We start from the raw sequence: 26,342 nt of genomic DNA, 5'->3' as shown, positions 1-26,342 counted from the left end.
TTTATGTCACAGAATTTCGGCTGGTGTTTGTGTGTTTATGTTTCGGAATAACTTTCGGCAAAAAAATGACATCTTGCTGGTAAAAAAATATATATATATATATGGCTGGTATAATATAGTGTTACAAAACGCTTTAGTCTCTACTATAGGCAGGTGCCATAACGTTTTTATTCTGCACCACCTATCATTTGAAACTTTACATTTTCTGTGACTTTCTAATAAAAAATAATGGAACCTTCAAACTTCTGTTTTGAGTGTTCCATTATTTTTTATTAGAAAGTCACAGAAAATTTTATTTGCCAGCAAGATGTCATTTTTTTTATGCGAAAGTTATTCCGAAACATAAACACACAAACAACCGGCCGAAGTTCTGTGACATAAACAAAGGAATAAACATCTAAATTACAACACTATTGTTTGGTTGGAGCAAAAATGCTTTACGGCATGTGGTTCACTGGACCCTTATCTTTCCTAATAAACCGGGATTAGCAGCAGTGGATGTGTTTGTGACTCGTTATTACAATAATGATGTAAGTAGTGCATTTTTTTATGCATGTTGTTCTTGCGTGCTGCTTACACACATTCAGCAAATACATTCGTTATACGTTTTCCATTGATAAACAGTGACCTGAAATCGTTGCCTGAGGCTTAGTGCTTTAGAATGATGTATAGTTATTCATGGTTACTCTTCCCCCTTTTTATACAATCTAGGAGAAAAACGTCAGTCCAAGTGCCGACGTGAAAATTGTGTTACCTGCTGGTTCACGCAATTCAAAGCTCAACTACACCCCCTGCTGCCTCAATGTATTAATGCAGAGAAGTTACAATAGAGACATATGCATGCAGATTTTTTTTTCTATTACGGTATGTTACAAAATTGTTGTCAAAACATACCATTCTCTATATATAGCTAACCATAACCATTTGCTCCAGGCATCTTTAAAATAAAAATTAAATCTACACATATTCATGGCTGAAAGGAGATGAAATGGTTAAATATTCATAACCAACCTGTTATTATACTCCTCCAAGTCCACGGGTTCTTACATGTACACACTTGTACGCACACACAGGAAAGAGGAAGGAATTCAAAGAAAACTAATCTGGTCTCTTTCGCTCAGTGTGGATATTCAGGAAAATGTTCAAGGCCAGTATTTCAGTAGATCAGGATCAGTTCATCTGTCCAGTGTGTCTGGATCTTCTGAAGGATCCGGTGGCTACACCGTGTGGTCACAGTTTCTGTAAGGTTTGCCTTAATAACTGCTGGGATCAGGAGGATCGGAAGGGCGTCTACAGCTGTCCTCAGTGCATACACACTTTCACGCCGAGGCCTGATCTACACAGAAACAGCATCCTGGCTGAAGTGGTGGAGAAAGTGAAAAAGAAGACTCAAGTCCAAGCTGCTTCTCCTGATCACTGTTACGCCGGACCTGGTGATGTGGAGTGTGATTTCTGCACCGGGGAGAAGCAAAAAGCCGTCAAGTCCTGTCTTGTGTGTGTGGCGTCTTATTGTGCAAATCATCTGAAACCTCATCTTGGACGTACTATTTTAAAAACACACATTAATCGAAGCGTCAGCAAAACTACGAGAGAAGATCTGCTCCGAACATAAGAAGCTGATTGAGATCTACTGCAGAACTGATCAAACCTGCATCTGTTATATGTGTATGATGGATAAACATAAAGGACACGACACCGTCACGGCCTCAGGAGAACGAGCTGAGAAACAGGTGAGAACGAGAAAAAACTTTAATGTGTCATGTTCTGGGTAGGAAAGTGTTAATAATCTTCTCAGTGTCTGCATTAAAGTAAAGTAAATCACCTTGGACAAGAAACAAAGAATCTGATCCTGATTTTAAACTAATATTCATTTTAAACTCTTTCTGGAAGGAATCCAGAAATCTCCTCCAAATCCATTAGCCAATTTGGTAGATATCATGAAGAAGACCAAGTACACAATTTTGTGCCCTTTTGTCTCCAGAGTGAGTTAAAGAAGCAGCAGATGAAATCCCAGCAGAGAATCCAGGAGAAGCAGAAGAAGGTGCAGGAGCTGAAACAGGCTGTGAACACTATAAAGGTGAGCAGTGAGCAGAGACGGAGCTGCTCCTAGAAACACACACAACATGGACAACATGGAGTCATTTAGAGTCCCAGTGACAGAGGGAATGATAGATGTGTGTGTGTGTGTGTGTGTGTGTGTGTGTGTGTGTGTGTGTGTGTGTGTGTGTGTGTTCTAACAGCTCAGAGCACAGACAGCAGTGGAGGACAGTGAGAAGATCTTTACTCAGCTGATCAGCTCCATGGAGAAAAAGCGCTCGGAGGTGAAGGAGATGATCAGAGCTCAGGAGGAGGCTGAACTGAGTCGAGCTGAACGACTCCTGGAGGAACTGGATCAGGAGATCACTGATCTTCAGAGGAGAGTCACTGAGCTGGAGCAGCTTTCACACACACACACACGATCACATCCATTTCCTCCAGGTAACACACACTGACTCACTGAAACATCCTTTGTTGGACATGAAATAAATGCAACAGCAGGAAATATTTGCTTTCAATTTCATTTGCTTTTCGCTAGGTTTTAGCAACTGGACGACAGTCTCCTACATTATACAGACCAACATTTCACACATCGAGCATCATTGTTTCTCAGCATTTCTCATTCGAAGCAGTGAGGAATTCTGTCTCAGATCTGAAGAAGAGACTCGAGGAATTCTGGGAAGAGGACTTTAACAAATTCCCTCCACATGGTAAGAGGAAGCACAATAATGGACGAGATGTAACATTTATTTATAATTGTGCTTCTGGCATCCACAACATTGTTTGTATTTTTCGTTCAACAGCTGCAGCAGTTCAGACCATTTTACCATCAGAGCCACAAAGCAGAAGAGATTTTCTGACATGTGCGTCTAACACACACACATACACACACAATAATTTGGTTCATTCTGGGACAATTTGCTAGTCGCTTCCACTCTACATACGAGGCAATTCTTCCTCAAAACATGCAGAATTCTGTGAATGAAACCCTTGGTTACATTCTTCAGTTTGTTTTCTCTTTTATTGTAGATTTCTGTTATCTGACTCTGGATCCCATTACGGCACATCGTAACCTCATTCTGTCTGAGAAGAACAGAGCAGTGAGATACAGTGAGCGAGAGCAGCAGAACTCTGATCATCCAGAGAGATTTGACTCCTGGGAACAGGTGTTGTGTGAGGAGAGTGTGTGTGGACACTGTTACTGGGAGGTGGAGTGGAGAAGTTCATGGCCATTTCAGTCTCATATAAAGACATCAGAAGGAAAGGACGTGGTGAAGGATGTGGGTTCGGACGCAACAATCAGTCCTGGAGTCTGCGATGTTGTTGTTCTTCTTCTCTTTGTTTCGGGCACAACAACATCGAGTCTGTGCTCAGAGTGTGGTCACCATCCAGAATAGGAGTGTACGTGGATCACGGTGCAGGAACTCTGTCCTTCTACACTCCAAACCACATTCACTCAGCCTCTATATGCTGGATTTGGACTCATTTGTTTGGTTGGTTCTACATCTGTGAGATTGTGTGATTCAAAATAAAGTGGGATTATAAAGTTCTAATTGGGTAAAGAACCAAACATTTTTTTAGGTTCCATGTTTTTTTTTTTATTATTATTATTTGCTCCATTCTTCGTTTTACATTTCTGGATTTTCCATTTGTAAGTTGTATGATAGGCAAACATTTCATACCCATCTGTTTCCATCGACCCACAATTTGAAGAAATTGTGTTCTGTATGATTTTATCAGTCTCACACATGCACAGCCCTCTTAAGCTCCATGGCATTTCAGTCAGATTGAGGTTTGGGCTCTGCCTGGGCCATTGCAACACCTTGTTTCTGTCCTTTTTCAGCCATTGTGTGATGGATTTGCTGGTGTTCTTAGGGTTATTGTCCTGTTGAATATCTCAATTTTGGCTAAACTTTAGTTGTTGGAAAAGGGGAGTTCATCAATTACAACACATTGTCCAAGTCCTGTGACTGCAAAACAAGCCCAAACCATTACCCCTCCACCACCATGCTCAACATCCTAAACCAGGCTGCCATACTCTTTTAATAGAGAGAAGAGGCATTCTTCTGGCAAATTCTCCATACAAACCATAATGTTGAGTCAAATTGTGCTGCCATGACATGTAACATTTAACATACTAACTGCTGCCTGTAGGGTCTGAGCATTTCACAGTCTGACCACTGAATATTCCTCACTGTAGGATGATGGACTTTAAATTGTTTGGAAATGGCCTTATAACCCTTTCCTGACTGATTGGGCAGCAACAATTGTTTCTTTGTGATTATTCCTGATGTTTTCTTTTTTGCTGATGTCTTGTAAAAAAATTATTCTTTTTTTGCTATTTCTCTTAAATCCTTCAGAGTTTTAGATTTTGGCTTTATTTGTTTGTAGAATCAATAATAACAGTGGTGTTATTCATCTAATTCATGTATTTTTCCCCTTTTTAGGCTCTTTTGATGATTTGTATTATTTCCTGATACATAAAACTATAGAATTTAAAGAGGGTGTACTTTCATTTTCACATGACTTTATATTGACTACTGCCAAATCATAATACTTAATATTTTGTTGCCAGACTGTTTCTGTCCCTGGTTTTAATCTCATTTGTTCAAATCTAGTCTGTTGGTAAATGGACTGAACTCTCCATGTTTTTGACTCCATTTTGGATTTCACCTTTGGATTTGTCTGTTTTGTAATAATAAAAAAAAATGTTCTCACCTTGTTGCATTCCTTTTACATTTCTTATAGGGCACCTTGATTTCATAGTATTCAGGTCAGACCGGTTAGTGAATTTTGAACCAACACTTTTTTTGTGACAGAGCAAGATGGCTCAGAGATTAATCGGATTTTGAAGTTGATTTCCACCTCATGCTCCTATGGAATTTGGACAATGGAGGAATCTAAAAGCACTTTTGTTACTGTTTGCCTCACTTTTAATTCACAACTAAATCACGGTCAGGATGTCCAACCCAATAGTTATAGCAAAGGCTTCATCTGCTAACTGAACTTGAAGCACAAAGAATCCTTTAGTTCTACTTGTCGCTTATAAAAATGATGACACATGAGGGGGGGCTACCTAATAAACTACCCAATAAACCCCCACTGTTTCTTGTCCATTCATTCATTCATTCATTCACTTTCCATATCACTTATCCTACTATAAAAAGTTGGTGACACCCTGGATTTGATAGAAACCCTGCACAGGTCACAATCAACCAGTACCATGATTTTGATTTGGGGAAGAACACCACAGGACCTAAAGAAAACCCTCAAAACATGGGCAAATTCAAACACTCAAGCCAGATGTGACTCAACCTCTTTAATGCTCTTGAATACAAATCCCCCTAGAGCCCCCTCCAAAATCTAATGGAAAGACTTCACAAAAGCATACAGGTTCTTACAAGAGTTAAAGGGGGAAAACAACCTGGAACAGGATGTTCTCCAACCACAAAGGTGTGAAGAGTTTTGGGATACTTTTCACCTTGAGGTGAGGGTCCTGCCCTAAATATGTTATGTAATTTATAGTGCTGCAGAACCTTGTTTTAATAATGGGTTTTTACACATTTATTATTTACTTATTTTTAAGCTACTGTTATGGTCTTTTTTTAATTAAGTGGCATGAATTCAACTCTATAGATGATTCAATTGTTCATCACGTTTATAAACCATAGCAAAAGTCTAGATTTGTGAGCAGACTGAATATCAAACAATTAAACACTCATTACTCTCATTTTCCAGCTTCTCTCAGAGCTGGACCTTTGAACCGACACTACTTTTTCACTGCCTAATATGGAGTTGTTTACAGAAAGCTACAGGATACAGTCACATGTTCACAGTTCCTATGGATAAAGACGTTTTCTATGTATAGCGGTGTTTTTAGAGTACAAACGAGGAAGCAATAGGAGGAAGTGCAAAGGAACATATACAGCCGAGGAGCCTTCAGCTTCTCATTTTTGACGTAATGAAGTCAGCCGTGTTTCTCCTGCTGAGCCTCGGAGGAGCTCTAAGCCTCAAAATATGCTCCTTCAACATCAGGTCCTTCGGAGAAAACAAAGTCTCTAAACCTGAAATACTGAAAGTGATCCTGGAGGTGAGATTTGCTTTATATATCTTCAGTATTTTGGTTTTATTTGATTTGAATTAGAACATACTATAATTATATTACACTGTGCACATGCAATGCATTATTTGCATATAAATGTTAATGTTTCATCATTATTAGAATTAGAAACACACACACACACACACACACACACACACACACACACACACACACACACACACACACACACACACACACTTTGTGGTCTTTGTTTTAGTGACAGAAACTTCCATGAACATTACAAAAAGAAACAATAAAAATAATTAAAAGTACACATTTTTACACAAATATCGCTAATTTCTACTTCTTACTTGCTTAATCAACTCAGTTGATGTGAAAAGACTAATGTTACTCTCAGCACACCAAACTATTAATAACATGATATTAATGAGTCAAACACTGATTATCTTTTAAAATGACGATGAACTACTTAAAAAATAAATCGCACAAATAAGACCATTGTGACGAGTTCGAGTCTGGAGATTCTTCCATCATTTATTCCTCTAAAAAATAGTTTTGCCTGCTGAACTGATGTTCAACGATATGTTCTCGCGTAGTAGATACCACCGAGCGGCAATTGGTGATTGGTGGCTTGATGCGTGATTGACCAGTTAAGTTTTTACACACTTATAAAAAAAAAATAAAAAAAATGACTGATTGTGCCATTTGTAGTTGAGTAAAAAGTAAGATATTTGACTTTGAAATGCAGTGAAGTAGAAGTAAACATCTCCACAAATGGAAATACTGACAGTACAAATACACAAAAAAGTATATATACACTGAGCAAAATTATAAACGCAACACTTTTGTTTTTGCCTCCATTTTTCATGAGCTGAACTCAAAGATCTAAGACTTTTTCTATGTACACAAAAGTCCTATTTCTCTCAAATATTGTACACAAATCTGTCTGAATCTGTGTTAGTAAGCACTTCTGCTTTGCCAAGAGAATCATCCAACTCACAGGTGTGGCATCTCAAGAGGCTAATTAGACATCATGATTACTGTACAGGTGTTCCTCAGGCTGGCCACGATCAAATGTGCAGTTTTATCACACAGTTTTATGCCACAGCAAGTTTTGAGGGAGCGTGCGATTGGCATTCTGACTGCAGGAATGTCCACCAGAGCTGTTACCCGTGAATTTAATTTTGGGCTATAAGCAGGAAGTTATGTAAATTCTAACTTGTTGTGTATTGGGGAATTCAAAATGTGTATTTTTAACTCCATGGGTTCTATTAGTGTTTCACTTCCCAAAGTATCAAGAATTATTTTTCTTTTTTTTAACTCCCTCCCATTAGGCCAATGGAGTTAAACCAATAAAGCGCCTCTATATTGATATTGTTTTAACTTAAAAATATAAAAAAAAAAGAATAAGGAATTTTTTTGTTATTTTAAATGCTGTATGCTTGGGCCGTATTTGTTTGTTTGCCTGGACTATTTTCCAGATCCTTGGATGGTTCAGTTTCCTGAAATGCTTACAAAACAGTCACTGAAAAAAATAACAGTGAACCTTCATACATTTCAATGCCATTAAAATACTAACGATTTCTTTCAATTGTACAAAAAAAAGCTAGTGTTTTATTGATTTTTGCTTTAAAAAATCCTTATGTATTGATATGATATGGCTTGTTATAGTATAGAGGTACACTTTGAAAGGACGCACTGTTGTCCTGTCCTGCACTATATAAAAGAATTAAAGACACGGTTGGCAGGTTTGCAGGTTTTACACTAAGATTGGGCTGGTGTGAGGCAAGCTGCCAAGGTTTCACTTCTATTCATAGGGAAGTGGTAGCTGAGTGGTTGCTGCTCGGAAGGTCGGGGGGGGTTCAAGCCCCAGTATTGAAAAGCTGCCAATGTTGGTCTCTTGAACAAGGCCTTTAACCCTCTGTGCTCCAGGGGAGCTGTATCATGGCTGACCTCAGCTTCCTAACATCGCTGGGATATGCTAAGAAAGAGTTTTACTGTCCTGTAATGTACAGAACATTCATTCATTCATCTTTTCCCGCTTATCCGTAATTCGGGTCGCGGGGGCAGCAGTCTAAGCAGATTCCCTAGACACCTCTCTGTGTCCTCTCAGCACCGGTCCCTTAAGGTCCCTCCTGCAGGTGGTGAGCCCACGGGAAGGCGGCCCCACGTCGCTCCGACATCACGGTTCTTGATTTATTTTTCTCGTAAGGGTCCCCTGGAGCACAGAGGGTTAAGGGCCTTGCTCAAGGGCCCAAGAGTGGCAGCTTGGCGATACCGGGGCTTGAACCCCCCAACCTTCCGATCGGTAACCCAACGCCTTAACCGCTGGAGCCACCACTCCCCCCATGTACAGAACATGTGACAAGTAAATGCATCAATCTATAAAAAATTGGATGCAGTTGGATCTATAAATTACTGCAAAGGTTAGGAGAGGGAACGGGGAGTTCCACAGAAATGTAAGACTATATTCTGATTGCATCGCAATGTGAAACATACCTTCTGTGTCAGAGTATTAAACAGAAGTAGCACAAAATGAGCTGCTACATGATGTATGACTGCATGTTATCAACTGCCAATTAGAAGGTTGCTCTAAAATGTGTCTCCATAACAGTCTGTTACTCTTCACGCTGCAGAGCATCAGCCGCTGTGACCTCATGCTCGTCATGGAAATCAAAGACGCTAAGGGGAAGGCATTTCCTCGTCTGATAAGTCAACTCAACAGGTTTGTGCGCAATCTTAATAACTCAAATCTCACGTTATTTCCCATAGCAGTTTAAGGACACTTCATTCTAGCAGAACATGAGCAGCAACAACTATACTGGCATAAAGTGGTAGTCATCAAGCAATGCATTGCGTCCACAGGAACTACACGGCTGAATACGGCTACGTCATCAGTCAGAGGCTGGGACGAAAAACGTACAAGGAGCAATATGCCTTTGTTTACAGGTACTTTTGATTTTGATTTCCACACCAGGAAATATTGAGATAGAAACTTTACATTGCTTTCAGGATCATACCACACACGGTTAGTGACGTTTAACAGAAGGCTCAATAACACAGGAAGAAGTTGGTGTCGGTCAAGTCAGTTTATCAATATCCTGACACACAGCCTGAAGACGTGGATGCCTTCGCCAGAGAACCATACGTTGTGTGGTTTTCATCTCCAAACACAGGTAAAACAAACACTTATTTTCTCCAATGATTAATAATTCATTTTTACCTTATTGCACAGTACAAAACGAGGAGGTTGTGTAGTTAAATGCTACATTTGTTTTTTTGCTAGACAGGTAGAAAAATAGACTTAAAGCCATGTTTTTTTTTTATTTATCACAATTTCTTTGGTTGCTTTGGATGGAAAATTGTATTGAATAGTCAATGATTTATCTTTCAGGGTTTAATCACTAATCGATTTTTTCCCCCTCTTAAACTGAGAACTGGAACGTCACAAGATGGATTTATTTTGTACTCTATGTTTCCAGAATGTATTATTTGCAGTGAAAGAATTTATCCATATGAATTTCAAGTAAAAAAACTCTCTTTTCTTTTCACTCCTATTACAGAAATCAAAGATTTTGTCATCATACCCATTCATACACCTCCCGAATCAGCAGTTAAAGAAATAGACGAGCTGTATGATGTCTACCAAAATGTCTCTCAGCACTGGAAAGCACAGGTAAAGTGCTTTAGGTATTTAGTGCTTTAGGAGGCAGTTAATTTACACTACAAAGCTCCTGAATTCTCAATCCTGATTAGATGATAATGATGATTCATTTTCATTCATTTTTAACACTGGACAGGCAACAGGACATACTGTGTCTGAATAAATGCAAAGATAAAACCTTTGATTTATCATTCTAGTTCAAAAATATTTGCATAACAGTCGATTTTCAGTAAGAGGTTTATGTGAAATGTATACATTTAAGAATTTTCAGTATCAGTGTGCGATTGAATATAAATATGTTTCCCAGCATGGTGGAGGTTGTGGTTTTATAGTCACATGATAACAATATAAACAAATTGCAGTTTAAGTTTAAAAGCGAGAATTTATTATTATTTTTTTTATATAGCTACAGTACATCATCATAGCAGAAGCAGCATTTTTTTACAGAAGTTCCACATTATAAATGCGGTATAAAAGGACACATACCAATGTACCTTTAAGCTCTTTTCAACTTCATGGTGATTGTTTGCTATGGCATGTTGTTTAATAGGTCATTTCATGTTGCATTTTTCTAAACTATTTAGTAGACATGGATTACAAATTTTTTTTACAATCTATTGTCATAAGACCATAACAAAAGCCGTTTTTTAATCTCTTTTAAAGTAAGATGTACAGTAGGACCACCGTTTTAAAAGCCACAACCATAGAACAGCCCAAAAATGTATAATGTATACCAGTCATTAGGATCTGTAAGTGGTGGTTCAGTGGTTATGCCATTGGACCACAGATAGCAGAAAACATTTTTCTCAAATGTTTCTAAACATTAATTTAACTATGTATAAAAGTAATATTTCCTTTTTTGGGTAAATAAAAGAAATAACGCTTTTTGCCTTCTACAGACTGTATACTTACAATCTTATAAGATCATTACAAATCACACTGTGCACTGTGGATTAAATAGACATGGGTTTATGTAGACTGTACGATGATCATTTATTCTTCTATACTAAATTATAGCGTCATAGCCTACAATTCAATAGGTCCCATTATCCTGCCCTGGGGTAAACTCTTCATTCTACAAGATTTACTATTAATTGTACTCGATGTTTGGATAGTTTGGAGTTAAGAGGTCACAAAGACTGAAACGAGATACATTCCGCTCTGTTCAAGCGTAACTGATCTTTCCTCACTTATTCCATTAGTCCAGTTACAAACACCACATCTCCGATTTCTTCCCTAGTTTAACCCTTAGTTCATGTTTCACCTCCTTCCTTCTAACTAGCTTCTTTTTTCAAACAGAATTTCATCATCATGGGGGATTTCAACGCTGCCTGTGGCTACGTCCCCAAGAAGGAATGGCGTAACATTCGCCTGCGCTCAGACACCAGCTTTGTGTGGCTAACAGGGGATAAACTGGACACTTCGGTGAAAGAGTCCACAAAATGTGCATACGACAGGTCGGGGGAAAAAACAAATAACTCACAAACATTTGTTTTGAGGTCCTCAGTCTTTCTGCAATAACAAAGAAAAATTTGACAATTCTGTAAATATTCTGTATATTCTATAATCTATAAACCAAAATGGCTTGATCATTTCCATTATTTGGAACCTGGCTTTATATTAATTTTTTGCATTAATTCAACATTTTTTACAAAGCTCATGGTTCACTTTAAAATATTATTAATAATAAAAACAAGGTTGATTTAAATAAAAACCTCACATATTGGCTTGACAAATTATTTTACTCTACCCTGAAAGTTTTATATTATAATTATTGAGACCTAACATTTCTAACACTACTCCTCCAAGAGTTTCAAATCGCATGATTCAAGCTCACTACATTCATTCAGTTCTTTCCCTTTATGGAAAACGAAACAGGCAAAATTCCCAATGACAGCCATTCAAATTTTTGATATTTTTAACTCCCAAAATTTTCAAGCTTCATTCACCAAATTCAGCACAACACTTCAGGCTGTTTTGACAGATTATACTTTATTTTTGTGGTCAGACTAACATTTTTCCCACAGTGGACAATCTAAATTCCAAAAACAGTACACAAGTACACTATATTGACAAACGTTTGTGGACACCTGTCCATAAGATTAACATTTGCTTTATGAACATCCTGTTCCACATTTAGTCTCGATTTGCGGTTCTAATAACCTCCAATCTCCCACAAGATTTTGGCATGTGTTCGTGGACATTTGTGAGATTTCATTCAGCCATGAGGGTGTTAATAATGTCAGGTACTGATGTAGATGAGGTGAAGAGGCCTGGGGTGTTTAATTGGGTTGAGATGAAGCAGGCCACTCAAGATCTTTCATTCCAACCCACGTAAACCATATGTTCATGGAGCTGGTTTGAGCATGGTTATGTAGGAGTTGGTTTGGGTCGCCTAGTCCAAGTGAAGGGAAAATTTGTATTCTACCAAGTCCAGAGACGTCCTATTCAATTGTGTACCACCAACCTTGTGGTAACAGTTTGGTGAAAACGCACATATGGATGGAAAATTCAGGTGTCCCAATACGTTTGTCTACAATGTTATATAAAATGTTCCAACTCTCACACAACCTTCTTCTCTAGCGATCACTGTGCCTATAGACCTGTCACACACACGTTTTTACTTCATCTGTCCATCAAATGGCACACATTCTCTCCATCTCTCTCTATATTAGTTTACTAACAACACACACAGTCTATATTTTTTTATATAAATGTATATACTGTATTCTTTTTTTTAAAAAGCTACCAAAACAGAGCACAGAATATTATTTTAACTAATACCATCAAAACACTATATAGTGTTTATGAGGCGTTATTAAAAATCAATTCGCATGCATTTTCTACAGAGTCGTTCTTCACGGAAGTACGATGATCCAGGCCGTCAAACCCGAGTCAGTAGAAGTGTACGACTTCAAAACAAAGTTTGGACTCACTGAAGAGGAGGTACACCGATATTTATTGGTCATTCCAAATACAATATCGTGCTTTCAGGCTGCCTAGTACATCAAATGAATAATTGGAGTTCTAGTACTAATCCTTAAAGGATATCCGGTGCATGATGGGCTGTTTTGATACAAACTTGTAGATAGAAACGCAAGCCAGTTAATTCTCTAGAACAGGGGTGTCAAACTCAGGCCCGCAGGCCAAATCCCAGAATGCTTTGTTAGTGCGGTGGCGCGTCAGTCGAGACCGCTAAAAAACTCTGCGTACTCAGCGCTGAATTTACCCGGATTTTTACCGACTTTGAAGCCCAGAAATGCAGAAATGAACTGCTCAGTAATCGGTTTGTGGTTGACGTGGAAAACGCACCAACCAACCTCCAAATGGAACTGATTGAACTCCAGTGTAGAGACACGATCAAGTCAAAGTACGACTCTGTGTGTGCTGCACAGTTTTCATGTTTCCTCCCCGACGCACTGCTCCAACTCCGTGTCCAAGCTGCTCAAACGCTCTCTATCTTCGGCATCTCATATCTTTGTGAGCAACTGTTCTCTTTGATGAAGATGAACAAAAACACCACTCAGGAGTCTCATTGATAAACACATTCACTCAATCCTGAGGATTTCCTCAGATCAGAGCCTAAACCCCAGACATTGATGCACTTGCATCTAAGAAGAGATGATCTGGGTTGGACCAATGTGCATCAGAGTAAATCAGAGTGTAGAAACTGAGCTTGAATCAATGTTGTCTTTATGCACTTTTTCCACTCCAAGGCATGGACTGGTTATAGTTGAAAGATTGCTTCTTTTTTTAATTAAAGGAAATGATTATTAATTTTGGTTGTTGGCCTATTAAAAAAGATTTACATTTAAAAGGAATTTGAAAGGCTACAGAGAGAGAGAGAGAGAGAGAGAGAGAGAGAGAGAGAGAGAGAGAAACATAATAAGAAACGAATACCACCGATGTGTTTTATTTCAAATTTAATTTCTCATGTGTTTATAATATTAAACTTTTGTTGTTCCAGATTTAATGTTTATGCAAAACTAAAGTTTGACATATGAAATGGTTAAAAAATTACACATCTGGAGAGACGGAAAACATGCATAATTGCATTAAATTTTTCAATAAATATTGAGTTTGGCCCGTGACTTCATCCCAGTTTTTAATTTTGGCCCACTGTGAATTTGAGTTTGACCCCCCTGCTCTAGAAGAATAGTCTGGAACTGAACATTTTGTTGAAAATATCCCTGATACAGCTGCATAAGTTTTTTTGCATAAAATTTTTATAAGGCTTTTATCACAATTACCTTCACCTTTGTTTTTGTTTTTTGTAGGCCCTGGCTGTGAGCGACCATTTTCCCCTGTGCATTTCTGTCAATGCAGCTAAAAGAAAAACCTGAACTCTGTTTGTGGATATATGATGCGTCACATGTTGAGCTTCATTTTTAGGTTGATTATTAAAGTGAAACAATTCCAACTAGTTTGCTATTTTTTCCCCAAAAAAACTGCAGCGTCAAGGCTTTTATTTCTAAGGCTGCACAGCATGTTAATAATAAACCAGCACAATCCAATCCAGGTGTTTGTTGCATGGTTGCTAGGAAACAGTGTATTGTTTTGCAAAGTTCATGCTTTCGCCTCGCATTAATTTAATCCTGCTGACGGCATGTGAATAGATCAAATTTCATGACAAAGGAGAAAGAAAGTATTTTGTTGTAAATCATCTGCATCAGTACATCATAGAAAGGGATTTGTAATGCTATTAAGCCAATTTTGTCTATTAAGAAATCGTTGGTATTTAGTAGAAATTACGTGGCTATACATTATTTCTGTGGCGAATATCTCAATTCTTAATATACTGTTCCAGTCTTGAAAGTTGGTCACCCGAGGTGATCTGTTGCAGAGGGAATGTTAAAAATACCGTTCCTGGCGTAGAAAGTGCTCCTGATAACTGCTGATCTTCCATTTACTGGTGATTTGTAGTCGTGCACATAATCACCTGTGAACACAGCCAAGAATGAATCTGCAAATGAAATGTAGCATCATCTAGAAAATGATCATTATATATTCCAGAACTTTATATTACCTAATCTCCATCCGTATTCCCAGGAAGACAATAAAGGATACTCAAACCTTTCTTCAGGCATCTTCTCAACACGTCTCTTCAGGTACTGGCTGCGTCCTTTACCTTCTTTGGACAAACCGTTATAAAGAGTCTCTCTGGTCTGAGGGCTGACTGGTTTCATGAGAGGAGCTTCAGTGAGAACATTTTGTAGCCTCGGAACTTCCTCCTCCTCCTCCTTCTTCTTCTTCTCTGGAGCTTTTACTACAGGAGGCAGGGTGACTTTTGGGGCAGTTGTCGGATTCCCGACCTTGGCTTTGGGTAAGGTGAACCTGACCGGATAGTCCTTACCATATTTCATCTTCCAGTTGAGCCGTGTGTACGCCTCCTTCATAATCAGCTCACGGTGGCTGTTCTGGTTCTGGGTTGTCAGTAAAGTCCTCATTCTCAGCCTGAAGTTAATGAGCACTGGCCTGAGTTTCACATTCTGGTTAAAGAGAAACCTAAGAGCAGTTTGTCATTCTGGCTTCGGGGGTGGTCGCCCAATCAGAATGCCTGATCCTCAGCAGAAGAGTGGAAACTACGCATGCACAAAAGCGCAACCAAAAAAAAAAGTGCTGACAGAAAAACAAAGGCGATTCATGCGGACACAGAACGCAGCACAAAGCAGATGCAGTTCTCCTCTTAGCCCAAATGATGGCAGTGGCATTCTCTCACTCAAGGTCACAGCCTATGTATTAGCAAAAAATAAAAAATAAACAGCACAAAAAGAGAGAAAAAGAAAAGAGAGGAAAGTGGATCAGAGAATCGTGCACTTCATCCATGATGCACGTTGCACGTGATTGAGACGTGCTTGAACGCAAGGTGCTGCGCATAGCAATTTATAGAACTGCATACTGGGTGTTACAATGAAGCACAGGGCAGATAAAAGCTTCTATATTTAATATATATAATTTCTATAAATTTTACTGTCTTACACAGTACAGTACAATCCAACATCGGGTTTGTGCCAACTGAAGAGGAAATGGTTTGCTAAAAATGATTCTTGAGAGACGATTCGAAGGGAAAAGCCGGCCTTCTGTTTACAGCCGGGGGGAATCTCCATTTATCACATGCTCTGAAGAGTCGTGAAGGAAAATGCTGCCGGTCGCCTGTGGATACAAGAGCGGTATTCGAGGTCGCACGATGAATCATGTCTCATTATTGTGGAATCAATTGTGGCACTGACAAGCTTTTTTTTTTTTGTGTGTGTGTTTTGTTTCTTTTTCAATCTTTATTCCAGTTTGTTTTAAATTTCCAAAATGTACATCATTTCACATTAAGGCACCCGGGACTAATAATAGCATTTCTGCTTTTAAAACCTTAAGAAGAAAAAAAAATACTTTATACCTTTATCAAAACTAAGATAAGACAAATACCAGTATACATGAAAATACCCTCTACTGTAACCGCTATTAAACTCAGAAATACTGCGTGTTCTGGAGGGGTGGATATTTCAATTTAAATGCTCTGTAGGAAAAAACTTGCTAAACAAACATTGTTCAATGCTGTTCAATGCTGCAAATGAAAAAAAAAAAAAAGGATAAAAAACATGATTATGGACTGGATGCATTCTTCATGCACTTCCACCATCACTTCACTATTCACATCTTGTCCAGCTATGGGACTAAACCCAATAGAGTTTGGATATGATTAAGATCTAATCGAGTGAATTATAAATGTTCTGTCAAAGTGGTTCAATCATTAACTTGAGTAACAGTGGAGCATCGTTTGATTCATGTAAACATTCGCAGTAGTCCAGGTTACGCAGCAGGTACGAGAATTCGAATAATAATAATAATAATAAAAAAAGAAGACATTAATGGAAAATAAAAACCAGACAATAACAGCATCAGTAGTAAATAAGAGATCAATGGAATGGAGACTCTTCAGACTGACACCTGAATCCAACCATCTACGTTTGCAAATCTGGTTTTTGTGCCCCATGAGAAAGAAACTCGATCAATCATGTCGAAGGATTTGCAAATTAAGCACAGTCCAAGCATCAGGTACAAAATACAAAATCAAGTGCAATTTAGTCATCGATATCAGGCGTGATTAAGTAGTGGATGGTTTGGCCGGTTTTCTTTCTCTCTCTCTCTCTCTCTCTCTCTCTCTCTCTCTCTCTCTCTCTCTCTGCTCCCGTGATGGTCATTATTAGCGTCGGATTTAAGGCACTGTGATATGGAAAGGTGAGCCGGGGATGTGTTCGTCGCCCCACTTCACCGCCAGGACGTAGTTTCCACGCTCCTTCAGGACGTAGCTGACGTTGTACTGCATGCTGCCCACGTGCTTGACCATGATCTCCTCGCACGGGGTCTGAGGTCCGAGAACTCCAACCAGAAGCATGTTCTTGCCTAACACACAATAACACACACATTTAATACGTTATGTTTTAATGCTACTGTAATGCAACGTTGGTCTCAACAGAAACAAAAATACAGAACAAACAATTGCAAACGCTCTCAAAATAAAACGTGATGTATAAATCATTCATGTTTCATCTGGATACAATTATTGAAACAACCAGACACTGCCTTTTCCAGATCAGGTCTATGAGGTATATTATTTTTTGCTCCACATTACTGCATCTTGGAATATTTTTGGTAGTTAATTGCATAATTGGTACATTTCCCTGCTCGTCTATTAGTAGCTTTATTTCCATTTACAGCATTTATTTAGAGCAAATTACAAATTCTCATTACAGCTGAGGGTTGAGGACTTTGCTAAGGGGCCCAGCAGTGACATCTTGATGATGCTGGAATTGGAACTCATGACCTTCCAATCAGACGTCCAACATTACCTGTTGAGCTGCCACTTCCCCATATATAATTTCAATTTACCATCCTTGCAAAAGCATTGATCAAAAACCAACCCAGATTAGAAGAAAAAACAGATTTTGTATTTAATAATTTTATTTATTAATTTTTTTTTACACATTGGATGCTCTTCCAAGAAAATCTTAAACAACAGATCTATGATTTTATTCACAAAGATCTAAAAGATTTAAAAAGCAAAAAGCTCTGCTATGCTGCTCACCCGCTTTGCTGCAGTCCACAGAGAAGCTGGCTTTCTGACCCACGTAGGCCTTGCTGAGACCTGGGCCTCGACTGGTCACTCTGCTGGCATCAGAGGCAGCCCTGGAGGAGCTGGCAGTGAGCGCTCGGACTGCAGGATCCACCATCAGTGTGGAGGTCTCGCTTGCGTTGGTTACGTTCACAAGCCGGGAGCCTGAAGAGGGAGAGATGTGACGTGTGCTTTACAAATAATAAACCGGTGACACATGTCTCTGAACTGTAGCTGAAATCTGCACTAGAGAAATGCCTCTGATACGAATATGTAAGAGGGGCGTTCAAGTCATACTGAGACTTTTTAGTTTGGAAAATAAACAAATACATTTCAGTGGAAACTGCATTTACACACTTACCCCAGCGTTTAACTAATACCTGTGAAGATTCGTTATAGTAAGATTTGTAAGTACGCCTGAAAAAGGACAGCCATTCATCACTCCCACAAAAATATTCGTCTCTTGTGCAATTCCACAACAGGCTATGCGTCGATTATCCAGAATCAGGCGTTGCATTCCCTTAATGTTCACAGGAAGGACTCTTTGGGCTGAGAAACACCCCGACCGGGATCGTCACTGACGGACTCACAGCTATCTTTAAAATGTTTACACTCTTCAAATGTCTTACTGTGGCTGAGCGTCTCATTACTGCACTGTGCTTGAAGTCTTCTGTAAATATCCGTGGGTTTCTTGATCAACATTCTTTGGACTGGCCCGGGGATGTGCACCACCTATCAGTAATAGGACGCACTAGCCATTAGCATCCATTTTTATACCTGTAAAATGTAAAGTCCCGCTTTGACTTGAACCGCGCCCCATAGATAGATGGATGGATGGATGGATGGATGGATGGATGGATTAGATAGATAGATAGATAGATAGATAGATAGATAGATAGATAGATAGATAGATAGATAGATAGATAGATGGATAGATGGATAGATGGATGGATGGATGGATGGATGGATGGATGGATGGATGGATCAAACACACACACTGCTTACACATCTGGTAGCTGCTAAACTGCATTTTACCTGTACAGCTGTTTAAATGCATGTAGGTATGTATGGATTTATGGATCTATAGCAGTATGAAACTGAGAGCATCTCAAATCCTACCCATCATACCTGTGACTTTGGCCTTGAAAGGACTGCCTGTGATGTGATTAGGACCACCGTATTTGATGCTGATCAGGTAGTTTCCAGGGGCCATTGGTGTGTAGTGCACTCTGAAGCCTTCGGGACATTCCTGGCACTCAAGCTTCACTTTTGAAGGTCCTTCAACGGTCACTGCCAGGGAGCCTGGTCCTGCTTTGCTGGTGTTGATGATGAAATCAGACTGGATGCCTTTGGAAAATATATGAGCAGTAATCAGCACAATGAGGTATAAAAATACAACCACAGCCAAGCAAGCAAATAATTTTTTTACATAGAACCGTTACTGAAACGTGTGCACTGTTAGCTAAGCCGAATAATACCAGATCTACGTAAACATGATCACGATAGTATGACCAGAAACGTGTAGATCAATGCATAAATCCTAGAAAAAACCTGACATTTTCAGACCAGTCCAGCTGTTTTTCTTCAGTCTTTATTTTCACTGCTATGTGATCATTACGCTCTATAAAGGAATCATTACTCCCTTTTTAGACACAATGATGTAAAGTGTTATGTAAATCAAGCTGTTGAGAGCTACTGTATATACAGACACTTCTCAGTCTGCAGGAGGCTCCTGTGTGTGTGTGTGTGTGTGTGTGTGTGTGTGTGTGTGTGTGTGTGTGTGTGTGTGTTCGTTTTTTAAATACCACGCATCAATTAATATTTGTTAATTTTGCATTTGCATATGAGTTTTGACCATATTGAGTTCATCAGATTCTGTAAGTATTCTAGTATTTTCGTTGGCTACACATTTTGGAAGATTCCTACATATGGACTTTCTGAGTAGAAAAAAGCTTTCTTTCGTTTTTAAGTTTCTTGCAGGCCAATAAGTGTTTTATGGTCATGTTTGGTTTACAGTGACAGGTACATGCTGCAGGTTGGCGACTTCTGTGACTACAATAAAAATCAAAAATTAAAACACGGTGCAAATAAAATGGACAGAATCACATTTGAAAAGAATATACCTTTACAGAATTTTCCAGACATTGTAAAATATTTAAATATGTGTCACCAAGATGCTCCTGGGTCAGTCACAGATCATGGGAAGTGAAACTTAAATCTGTCTGTCAGTGTGGTTGGGTTTAGTAACGAATGTTAAAAATATTTATTAAAAACTTTTTTTCACATTATCATAATAGGCTGTATATGAACTTATTGGGGGAAAAATCGGTAGTTCAATGTAAAATCAATCAGACACTGCGCACCCCCGTATAACCAAAACGCCACCATCCTCATTTCATAACATCTGTGTGAAGACTGAATCTTTGACTATTCAGTGGGATATATGATGAGTATTAAAATAGCATGTTTGTTGAAAATCGTTGAGGTTCTGCAGTGTTATTAAAGCACTTAACTAGCTAAATATAATGCCTATATTTCATAACATTACATTGTACTGCATTCTGTTGTTTGCACATTACACAGTTCAGTAAAGTGGCCTATTTGTTCTAGTTTTGTCTCCTGCACTGGTAATGTCCAGTATATTGTTTTATGTAGAACTTTGTTGTTCCAGAACCAATGTTTGGTTTCACTGTGTACTGTACCAACTGTATATGATTAAAAACGACAATAAAACCCAATGAATTGGCATTATGTTAACAACTACTGATTGGCAGTTGGGCTTCTGGGCAACTAATACATGAGCCTGAATAGCACAATGGAGATTTTTCTTACGTAGTGTGCAAATGTGAATGCCTGTTCATGAATGAGGTTTGTGATCATAAAACCTTTAGTGCAAACCACACCCACACACACAGACACACACACACACACACACACACACACACACACACACACACACACCCCTATATCTATATATATATATCTATATCTATCTATATATATATATAAAAACACATTATGAATTTCTATTTCTTCAATCCATGAAAAATGATTATTTAATCTATATTAAATGTATGGATGTAGAATTTTTATCAACGTTTATCCAGGCACACACTGTAAAGGTTGCACGAGATGCTCACTAAACCCCTTTTCTTAAAGAAAATGATTTCCAGCAGGTTTTTTTTGTTTTGTTTGTTTTTTTACATGATCTTAAAATGACAGAAAATTGACTAAGTTATATGTTTTCGAGAGAGAGCATCCAAAATGCTGCGTTATGACTCCAAAACCGTGTCATTGTTATTATTTCATTCTCTATAGGAGCTGGAGGTCCTGGTTGGCCATTCATCAGCACAGCAAGACACGACAAAGTGGTATGAATGCCTCTAAACTGTAAATTGGAGATCTACTCAGAAATAAATCTGGTCATGAACCGTTACCTGTAGTTCCTCTTTCTAATCCAGAGCCGTAAGCAGTAACGAGTCCAGCGTCTCCGCCCTGTCCTGGCTCCCCGACTCTCACCTGGAATGGGCTTCCCGGTATGTGCGTGCTGTTAAACTTCACATCGATAGCGTGAATGCCGTTCTCTCGTGGGATAAAACGGATGGCGTACTTGTCTGGAGAAGGACCAATAAATCAGTTATATGAAACATGAACCGTTCACAAGATGAGCTAGCTAAAGGAAACGTCTGCCAGGAAGTATGAAGAGAGAAACTGGAAACAAGCCATCAGGTCTCTGGCTCTTAAACATTATACTTGGATGAGTTTAGCTCTTTGTGCTGTACTGTAGTTTTTCATTTTTGAAAGGCCCATGTCCAATTTTCTGAGGATTTCTTTACATTTTGTCTATGAGCCCCCATTTGAGTCTTACCTTGTTCTAGTTCGGAAACCACACAATCCTCAAGAGCTCCGGAGGGACTGTGGACTTTGGCGTCGATGGCGCCTTGAGCACCGTTTAGACGCACTGCGAATGAAGCTGGCTGGTTTACCTTAAGGCCTGACTCCTGAAGCAGTAAACAGTAGAGACTCAATCAAATCATTATATTTATATAAAAAAAAGCTGAGGTGGAGTATGGAGTAGTCTATCTGTGTTTCTGTAACAGTAAAAACTCTAATTTAAACATCATCATGCACATGAGACTGGAACACTAAACTGCACCCATTATTGAAATATAGTTTATGCAGATTTGCATGAACTTTTAATACTTTTGTACATCCAAAAGATATTTTATTTATATTTATATATATACACACATATACAGTGAGGAAAATAAGTATTTGAACACTCTGCTATTTTGCAAGTTTTCCCACTTAGAAATCATGGAGGGGTCTGAAATTGTCATCGTAGGTGCATGTCCACTGTCAGAGACATAATCTAAAAAAAAAAATCCAGAAATCACAATGTATGATTTTTTAACTATTTATTTGTATGATACAGCTGCAAATAAGTATTTGAACACCTGTCTATCAGCTAGAATTCTGACCCTCAAAGACCTGTTAGTCTGCCTTTAAAATGTCCACCTCCACTACATTTATTATCCTAAATTAGATGCACCTGTTTGAGGTCGTAAGCTGCATAAAGACACCTGTCCACACCATACAATCAGTAAGAATCCAACTACTAACATGGCCAAGACCAAAGAGCTGTCCAAAGACACTAGAGACAAAATTGTACACCTCCACAAGGCTGGAAAGGGCTACGGGGAAATTGCCAAGCAGCTTGGTGAAAAAAGGTCCACTGTTGGAGCAATCATTAGAAAATGGAAGAAGCTAAACATGACTGTCAATCTCCCTCGGACTGGGGCTCCATGCAAGATCTCACCTCGTGGGGTTTTAACGATCCTAAGGAAGGTGAGAAATCAGCCCAGAACTACACGGTAGGAGCTGGTCAATGACCTGAAAAGAGCTGGGACCACCGTTTCCAAGGTTACTGTTGGTATTACACTAAGACGTCATGGTTTGAAATCATGCATGGCACGGAAGGTTCCCCTGCTTAAACCAGCACATGTCCAGGCACGTCTTAAGTTTGCCAATGACCATTTGGATGATCCAGAGGAGTCATGGGAGAAAGTCATGTGGTCAGATGAGACCAAAATAGAACTTTTAGGTCATAATTCCACTAAACGTGTTTGGAGGAAGAAGAATGATAAGTACCATCCCAAGAACACCATCCCTACTGTGAAGCATGGGGGTGGTAGCATCATGCTTTGGGGGTGTTTTTCTGCACATGGGACAGGGCGACTGCACTGTATTAAGGAGAGGATGACCGGGGCCATGTATTGCGAGATTTTGGGGAACAACCTCCTTCCCTCAGTTAGAGCATTGAAGATGGGTCGAGGCTGGGTCTTCCAACATGACAATGACCCGAAGCACACAGCCAGGATAACCAAGGAGTGGCTCTGTAAGAAGCATATCAAGGTTCTGGCGTGGCCTAGCCAGTCTCAAGACCTAAACCCAATAGAGAATCTTTGGAGGGAGCTCAAACTCCGTGTTTCTCAACGACAGGCCAGAAACCTGACTGATCTAGAGAAGATCTGTGTGGAGGAGTGGGCCAAAATCCCTCCTGCAGTGTGTGCAAACCTGGTGAAAAACTACAGGAAACGTTTGACCTCTGTAATTGCAAACAAAGGCTCCTGTACCAAATATTAACATTGACTTTCTCAGGTGTTCAAATACTTATTTGCAGCTGTATCATACAAATAAATAGTTACAAAATCATATATTGTGATTTCTGGATTTTATTTTTTAGATTATGTCTCTCACAGTGGACATGCACCTACGATGACTATTTCAGACCCCTCCATGATTTCTAAGTGGAAGAACTTGCAAAATAGCAGTGTGTTCAAATACTTATTTTCCTCACTGTACACACACACACACACACACACACACACACACACACACACACACACACACACACACACACACACACACACACACACACACACACACACACACACACACACACACACACACACACACACACACACACAGGGAATAAAATGATCTATTATTTATATATACAGTTCACATTGATTCCACATTGTATTTAGCGTCACACGTGTTTTTAAATAAAGCTTAAAGTACATCACACTGTGTCCTAGACACAGTGTGATGTAAAACATATATATTTATTAAAACTAAATAAATAAACAGACCTGGCTGCCTCATATGTGCATTTAGCACAATACAATATTGATCATCTTTATGACAAACTCCTTCCTAAATATTATCACACGTTTTTAAATAGTGCATATAAAATTTTCATCATCAGTGGCATCCATACCATTACCTGTTCTCACAACAGACCGGCTAAAGCTCAGGAGAAAGAGGTTCCACATTATACAAGGTGCTTTCAGGAAGCGACAAGATTTACTAGAAGGAGAACGAATCGAAAATAAGAAAGAAGCTGCTACAAGCATGTGGCGTTCCTCTTTCTCTCGCTGCTTTAGCCAGGTTGAGTGAGCTTTACAGCTGAGTGTCTGTTAAAAGCCTTTAAATGAAACACAAGTGAAACATCTCGAGTCCCACACAAGTTTAATGACGTCCAACAGCTATTCAAAGAAGGGCCACTTTCTAACTACTGTCATCAAGCGTTTATATTTGCCTAAATGTCTACGTGGATCAACTCTTCAATACGGAGTAGGAGAATTCACGTGTAGATTTATTTACCGAGGTGAGGCTAAAGCTAGAAAACACCCTAAATCTGCCTTCTCAAGTACATCGTCATGGCTCATTAAGTTTTAGGGAGGGTTTGTTTGAATAAATAATTTTTGTTTATTCTTTAGCACACAAAGCAGCATGTCTGAAAAGTGGGGAAGCGGTGACACTACATTTACAAATAATATTATATACCTGTATTATTGTATACAACATAATCTATAAAACGTAAAAGCTCCAACACACATTACCGTAGTATTTCAGCTTGTTCTTTCTCAGTATATTCTTTTTTTTGGCTCCTGACTTTTCAGACGCCATGTATGATCTCGAACATTTTATTAAATAACTTATCTAAAGAACTAGGGTTAGGGTTAGGGTATTATATTATAATGCGTGTATAAATCCGTATACGCGTTCTTATTTTTGGAAGGACGCAAAGTTTGAAGCAATGAGCATTATGAATGGTTATGAATACGCCAGCGTCTGCATTATAAGAGCACACTACTTGTTGCATTTGAAAATATATAATGCAGTTTATTTCATTTCATTTATATTGGTTTTGATTTCTTTTACGTCTTATATTTATATGCATCTTATATAAATATGCAGCTGTTACCCACTGCATTAGAGAAAACCATTTCAATTTACTCATGGCTTCCATAGCAAGTGTGACCAAACTTTTTTTTTTTTCTACCTTCTGCCCAATAAATTACAGCAGAAAGCAGCTTGTCTTTTGGATTTTATGGCTCCATATTGTTTCCGCTACATAATCTGAAATGTGCATCTATAAAAGCACAGATAATTTCTCACTATAATGATATGCAGCCTAGTACTATGTATTCAATCCTGAAGTCTGTCTGTTTTGTCATGTCGCAATATCCTGCGCTTGGGATACACTATATGGACCAAGGTTTGTGGACACCTGAACATTAGACCTGTATGTGCTTTTTGAACATCCCATTTCACATTCAGGGCCCATTTGCTGTTGAAATAAGATCCACTCTTCTGGAAGGATATTCCACTAGGTTTTGGAGTGTGGCTTGTGGAGATTTGTGCACAAGGGCACTGTCATGCTGGAACAGATTTTGGTCCTCTAGCTCAAAGAAGAGAAAATTTCATGCTACTTCCTCCAAAGACATGTTATATAATCGTGTGCCTCCAACCATGTGGTAGGAGTTTTAAGAAGAATGAAATATGGCTGCAGAAATTCAGGCGTCCCAACACTATTGTCCACATTGTGTATGTGAGTATTGTGGCCCCCCCGTTTTTTTTTGATAGATGCGGACATGCCCAAGTGTGGTGATGTTTCCTCGTGTCTCACCTGAAGACTGGTAACAGTAAGACGCCGGGCATCGTGTGGAGGCGCACACACGGGCACTAGGTAAGGGCTGTCAGGAATGTGCTGGTCATTGAATTTCACAGACACCTCATAGTCACCTGCAAACATGGTAATGCAAACATTAGCAAAGATTCTGTTCCCGGTTCTGAAACACACACACATTGTGAAACGATACACACCAGGTTCCTGAGCTACATAAGAAACACCACATGATCCATCTTTCCTGTCCTCGAAGGAGATTTCTGCTCGGCTGGGGCCCTCCACAGCGATGGACAGACTTCCAGCTCCCGCCTCACGGGTCCAGATACTGAACTCGGCTTTAAAACGGGACACAAATGCATTTAGATTGTTTTCATATAGAAAAATAATCATTTATCCAAACACCAATATATATTATAAACAGTAAAATTCACAGATTCCTATTGTTAACGATGTGATGCATCGAATTTAAAAAGTGTGCATTGGATACAAGTTG

The 26,342-nt window shown here is 39.0% G+C and overlaps 3 protein-coding genes and 1 pseudogene across 5 annotated transcripts in view; 2 read left to right on the top strand and 2 right to left on the bottom strand.

Moving 5' to 3' along the window:
• The first annotated feature begins 756 nt into the window (after positions 1-756).
• On the top strand, positions 757-3,590 carry LOC310722114 (tripartite motif-containing protein 16-like; annotated as a pseudogene). Its single transcript, XR_014538300.1, has 6 exons — positions 757-1,730; positions 1,982-2,077; positions 2,241-2,478; positions 2,576-2,747; positions 2,841-2,900; positions 3,067-3,590. The product of XR_014538300.1 is annotated as a tripartite motif-containing protein 16-like (transcript).
• A 2,237-nt stretch (positions 3,591-5,827) lies between these two features.
• LOC310722223 (deoxyribonuclease gamma-like) lies at positions 5,828-16,316 on the top strand. Its single transcript, XM_083534603.1, has 8 exons — positions 5,828-6,127; positions 8,737-8,825; positions 8,966-9,049; positions 9,164-9,276; positions 9,664-9,776; positions 11,064-11,221; positions 12,614-12,710; positions 14,042-16,316. The coding sequence occupies exons 1-8, from the start codon at positions 5,999-6,001 to the stop codon at positions 14,105-14,107; spliced, it is 849 nt and encodes a 282-aa protein (XP_083390729.1). The 5' UTR covers positions 5,828-5,998; the 3' UTR covers positions 14,108-16,316.
• Positions 14,564-15,211, bottom strand: LOC310722213 (protein SPMIP1; the record flags this gene model as incomplete). Its single annotated transcript, XM_083534592.1, has 2 exons — positions 14,564-14,703; positions 14,791-15,211. 2 exons carry the CDS (start codon positions 15,209-15,211, stop codon positions 14,585-14,587), a joined length of 540 nt encoding a protein of 179 aa, XP_083390718.1. The 3' UTR covers positions 14,564-14,584.
• Positions 16,317-16,944: 628 nt separating the features above from the next.
• flnba (filamin B a) overlaps positions 16,945-26,342 on the bottom strand; it is an 80,552-nt gene continuing 71,154 nt past the window's right edge. For both annotated transcript variants that reach the window (XM_083534338.1, XM_083534339.1), the window contains 7 exons: positions 26,047-26,184; positions 25,850-25,965; positions 21,740-21,872; positions 21,309-21,485; positions 19,000-19,218; positions 17,845-18,036; positions 16,945-17,162 (listed from right to left, as the gene is read on the bottom strand). In XM_083534338.1, the coding sequence (XP_083390464.1) occupies positions 16,975-17,162; positions 17,845-18,036; positions 19,000-19,218; positions 21,309-21,485; positions 21,740-21,872; positions 25,850-25,965; positions 26,047-26,184 (1,163 nt within the window). In that variant the 3' untranslated portion in view covers positions 16,945-16,974. The remainder of the gene's footprint in view (positions 17,163-17,844; positions 18,037-18,999; positions 19,219-21,308; positions 21,486-21,739; positions 21,873-25,849; positions 25,966-26,046; positions 26,185-26,342) is intronic.

This window comes from Silurus aristotelis (genome assembly GCF_946808225.1).
Source record: "Silurus aristotelis genome assembly, chromosome: 28".
NCBI lineage: Eukaryota > Metazoa > Chordata > Actinopteri > Siluriformes > Siluridae > Silurus > Silurus aristotelis.
The sequence above is the reverse complement of the archived record's forward strand: the minus strand, read 5'-3'. Positions and strand labels throughout refer to the sequence as shown.

What these genes read in the sequence shown, in the direction of transcription:
- LOC310722223 (XM_083534603.1), top strand. Translation starts at nt 5,999, where the DNA reads ATGAAGTCAGCCGTGTTTCTCCTGCTGAGCCTCGGAGGAGCTCTAAGC. An exon ending in CTCAGCACTGGAAAGCACAG is followed by an intron (nt 9,777 to 11,063) that starts GTAAAGTGCTTT and finishes TTTTTCAAACAG; the next exon opens with AATTTCATCATCATGGGGGA. An exon ending in TTGGACTCACTGAAGAGGAG is followed by an intron (nt 12,711 to 14,041) that starts GTACACCGATAT and finishes TGTTTTTTGTAG; the next exon opens with GCCCTGGCTGTGAGCGACCA.